General features: G+C 39.4%; 1 protein-coding gene across 1 annotated transcript in view; it reads right to left on the reverse strand.

Moving 5' to 3' along the window:
• LOC143277190 (uncharacterized) overlaps nt 1-5,000 on the reverse strand; it is a 29,263-nt gene that overhangs the window by 7,232 nt on the left and 17,031 nt on the right. Inside the window, exons 8-12 of the mRNA XM_076581967.1 lie at nt 4,977-5,000; nt 4,561-4,596; nt 4,006-4,047; nt 2,774-2,812; nt 1,274-1,309 (exon numbers count right to left, since the gene is read on the reverse strand). The exon at nt 4,977-5,000 is cut by the window's right edge and continues 15 nt beyond it. Of these exons, the coding sequence (XP_076438082.1) occupies nt 1,274-1,309; nt 2,774-2,812; nt 4,006-4,047; nt 4,561-4,596; nt 4,977-5,000 (177 nt within the window). The remainder of the gene's footprint in view (nt 1-1,273; nt 1,310-2,773; nt 2,813-4,005; nt 4,048-4,560; nt 4,597-4,976) is intronic.

A 5,000-nucleotide genomic window follows, 5' to 3' on the forward strand; every position in this document is an offset into this window, starting at 1 on the left:
ACAGATAGATAGATAGATAGATAGATAGATAGATAGATAGACAGACAGATAGATAGACAGACAGACACACAGACAGACACACAGGCAGATAGATAGATGGATAGTTAGATAGACAGAAAGACAGACATACAGACAGACAGACAGACAGACAGATAGATAGATAGATAGATAGATAGATAGATAGATAGACAGACAGACAGACAGACAGCCAGACAGACAGACAGACAGATAGATAGATAGATAGATAGACAGACAGACAGACACACAGGCAGATAGATAGATGGATAGTTAGATAGACAGAAAGACAGACAGACAGATAGATAGATAGATAGACAGACAGACAGACAGACAGACAGATAGATAGATACTGTTGGCATCTTTACAGACAGACAGAGAGACAGACAGATAGATAGATAGATAGATAGATAGATAGATAGATAGATAGATAGATAGACAGACAGACACACAGGCAGATAGATAGATGGATAGTTAGATAGACAGAAAGACAGACAGACAGATAGATAGATAGATAGACAGACAGACAGACAGACAGACAGACAGATAGATAGATACTGTTGGCATCTTTACAGACAGACAGAGAGACAGACAGACAGACAGACAGATAGATAGATAGATAGATAGATAGATAGATAGATAGATAGATACTGTTGGTATCTTTACCGGTGGTATATCCTCACTGTTTCTCCTCACCATCGTAAAATCCTGGATAAAAACCAAAAAAAAGCCATTACTTCTCTGTCTCTGCATGTCTGTCTATCTGTCTGCCTGTCTCTCTCTCTTTCTATTTCTCTCTCACTCTCATGCTCTATTTCAAATCTATACACACACACGCGCGCGCGCGCACACACACACACTGACACATATACATTGTGCAGAATTTTGCGCGCTAACGACTCATAAATAATATCATAATTCCTTTCTAAGAAATTGTAGGAGACAGACATAGATAGATTGATAGGTAAACAAACAGAGAGGCAGACAAACAGATAGATAGATAGATAGACAGACAGACAGACAGATAGATAGATAGATAGATAGATAGACAGCGGACAGATAGATAGATAGATTGATAGAAAGACGTATAGACAGACAGCAAGATAGGTAGGTAGGTAGATGGATATATAGATAGACAAACAGAGAGACAGACAGATAGAGAGACAGACAGACAGACAGACAGACAGACAGACAGATAGATAGATAGATAGATAGATAGATAGATAGATAGATAGATAGATACTGTTGGTATCTTTACCGGAAGATCCTCGCTGCTCCTCACCATCTTTATCAACTGGGTAGCATGAAAAAACAATCAAACAAAAAAGCGATTACTTCTCTGTCTCTGCATGTCTGTCTATCTGTCTGCCTGTCTCTCTCTCTTTCTGTTTCTCTCTCACTCTCATGCTCTATTTCAAAACCATACACACAGACACGCGCGCGCGCACACACACACTCACACATATACATGTGCACAGTTTTGCGCGCTCAAGACTCACGTATCATTAATTCCTTTCTGTGAAACTGTAGGAGCCAGACATAGATAGATTGATAGGTAAACAAATAGAGAGGCAGACAATTAGACAGACAATCAGACAGACAGACAGACAGATAGATAGATAGATAGACAGACAGACAGACAGACAGACAGACAGACAGACAGACAGACAGATAGATAGATAGATAGATAGATACTGTTGGTATCTTTACCGGAACATCCTCGCTGTTTCTCCTCACCATCGTCATAGCCTGGGTAGCATGAAAAAACAAACAAACAAACAAAAACCAATTACTTCTCTGTCTCTGTCTGTCTGTCTGTCTGTCTGTCTGCCTGTCGGTCGGTCTCTCTCTCTCTTTCTGTTTCTCTCTCACTCTCTTATGCTCACTGTCGAAACAATACACACACGCACACACGCGCGCACATGCGCAATTGTGCGCACAAGCTTCACGTATCATTATCTCGTGTCTGTGAAACCGTAGTAGACATACATACATACAGACAGAGAGATAGGTGGATAGATAGATAGATACTGTTGGAATGTTAGATAGATAGATAGATACCGTTGGAATGTTAGATAGATAGATACTGTTGAAATGTTAGACAGAAAGAAAGAAAGAAAGAAAGATACATAGATAGATAGATACTGTTGGAATGTTAGATAGATAGATAGATACATAGATAGAGACACAGATATAATAGATAGGAAGACAGATAGACAGATACTGTTGGAATGTTAGATAGATAGATAGATAGATAGATAGATAGATAGGTAGAAAGACAGACAGACAGACAGACAGACAGAGAGACAGACAGACACACAGATAGATAGATAGATAGATAGACACTGTTGGTATCTTTACCGGAAGATCCTCGCTGCTCCTCACCATCTTTATCAACTGGGTAGCATGAAAAAAACAATCAAACAAAAAAGCGATTACTTCTCTGTCTCTGCATGTCTGTCTGTCTGTCTGCCTGTCTCTCTCTCTTTCTGTTTCTCTCTCACTCTCATGCTCTATTTCAAAACCACATACACACAGACACGCGCGCACACACACACACACACTCACACATATACATGTGCACAGTTTTGCGCGCTCAAGACTCACGTATCATTAATTCCTTTCTGTGAAACTGTAGGAGCCAGACATAGATAGATTGATAGGTAAACAAATAGAGAGGCAGACAGACAGATAGATAGATAGATAGATAGATAGATAGATAGATAGATAGACAGATAGATACTGTTGGTATCTTTACCGGAACATCCTCGCTGTTTCTCCTCACCATCGTCATAGCCTGGGTAGCATGAAAAAACAAACAAACAAACAAAAACCAATTACTTCTCTGTCTCTGTATGTCTGTCTGTCTGTCTGTCTGTCTGCCTGTTGGTCGGTCTCTCTCTCTCTTTCTGTTTCTCTCTCACTCTCTTATGCTCACTGTCGAAACAATACACACACGCACACACGCGCGCACATGCGCAATTGTGCGCACAAGCTTCATGTATCATTATCTCGTGTCTGTGAAACCGTAGTAGACATACATACATACATACAGACAGACAGACAGACAGACAGATAGATAGATAGATAGATAGATAGATAGATAGATAGATAGATAGATAGATAGATACCGTTGGAATGTTAGATAGATAGATAGATAGATAGATACTATTGAAATGTTAGATAGATAGATGGAAAGAAAGAAAGAAAGAAAGATACATAGATAGATAGATACTGTTGGAATGTTAGATAGATAGATAGATAGATAGATAGATAGATAGATAGATAGATAGACAGATAGATAGATATAGATAGATAGATACATAGATACATAGATAGATACACAGATATAATAGATAGGAAGACAGACAGATACTGTTGGAATGTTAGATAGATAGATAGATAGATAGATAGATAGATAGATAGATAGATAGATAGAAAGACAGACAGACAGATAGATAAACAGATAGACAGACAGACAGACAGACAGACAGGTAGACAGACAGACAGACAGATAGATAGATAGACAGACAGACAGACAGACAGACAGACAGACAGACACACAGACAGATAGATAGATGGATAGTTAGATAGACAGAAAGACAGACATACAGACAGACAGACAGATAGATAGATAGATAGACAGACAGACAGACAGACAGACAGAAAGATAGATAGATAGATAGATAGATAGACAGACAGATAGATAGACAGACACACAGACAGACACACAGGCAGATAGATAGATGGATAGTTAGATAGACAGAAAGACAGACATACAGACAGACAGACAGATAGATAGATAGATAGATAGACAGACAGACAGACAGACAGACAGACAGACAGACAGACAGACAGACAGATAGATAGATAGATAGATAGATAGATACTGTTGGTATCTTTACAGACAGACAGACAGACAGACAGACAGACAGACAGATAGATAGATAGATAGATAGATAGATAGATAGATACTGTTGGTATCTTTACCGGTGGAATATCCTCACTGTTTCTCCTCACCATCGTAAAATCCTGGATAAAAACCAAAAAAAAGCCATTACTTCTCTGTCTCTGCATGTCTGTCTATCTGTCTGCCTGTCTCTCTCTCTTTCTATTTCTCTCTCACTCTCATGCTCTATTTCAAATCTATACACACACACGCGCGCGCGCGCACACACACACACTGACACATATACATTGTGCAAAATTTTGCGCGCTAACGACTCATAATAATATCATAATTCCTTTCTAAGAAATTGTAGGAGACAGACATAGATAGATTGATAGGTAAACAAACAGAGAGGCAGACAAACAGATAGATAGATAGATAGATAGATAGACAGCGGACAGATAGATAGATAGATTGATAGAAAGACGTATAGACAGACAGCAAGATAGGTAGGTAGGTAGATGGATAGATAGATAGAGAAACAGACAGACAGACAGACAGATAGAGAGACAGACAGACAGACAGACAGTCAAACAGACAGACAGACAGATAGATAGATAGATAGATAGATAGATGGATACTGTTGGTATCTTTACCGGAAGATCCTCGCTGCTCCTCACCATCTTTATCAACTGGATAGCATGAAAAAACAATCAAACAAAAAAGCGATTACTTCTCTGTCTCTGCATGTCTGTCTGTCTGTCTGCCTGTCTCTCTCTCCTTCTGTTTCTCTGTCACTCTCATGCTCTATTTCAAAACCACACACAGACACGCGCGCGCGCGCGCGCACGCACACACACACTCTCACACATATACATGTGCACAGTTTTGCGCGCTCAAGACTCATGTATCATTAATTCCTTTCTGTGAAACTGTAGGTGATAGATTGGTAGGTAAACAAACAGAGAGGCAGACAGACAGACAGACAGACAGACAGACAGACAGATAGATAGATAGATAGATAGATAGATAGATAGATAGATAGATAGATAGATACTGTTGGCATCTTTACCGGAATATCCTCGCTGTTTCTCCT

This window comes from Babylonia areolata, chromosome 33, assembly GCF_041734735.1.
Source record: "Babylonia areolata isolate BAREFJ2019XMU chromosome 33, ASM4173473v1, whole genome shotgun sequence".
NCBI classification, from domain to species: Eukaryota; Metazoa; Mollusca; class Gastropoda; order Neogastropoda; family Buccinidae; genus Babylonia; species Babylonia areolata.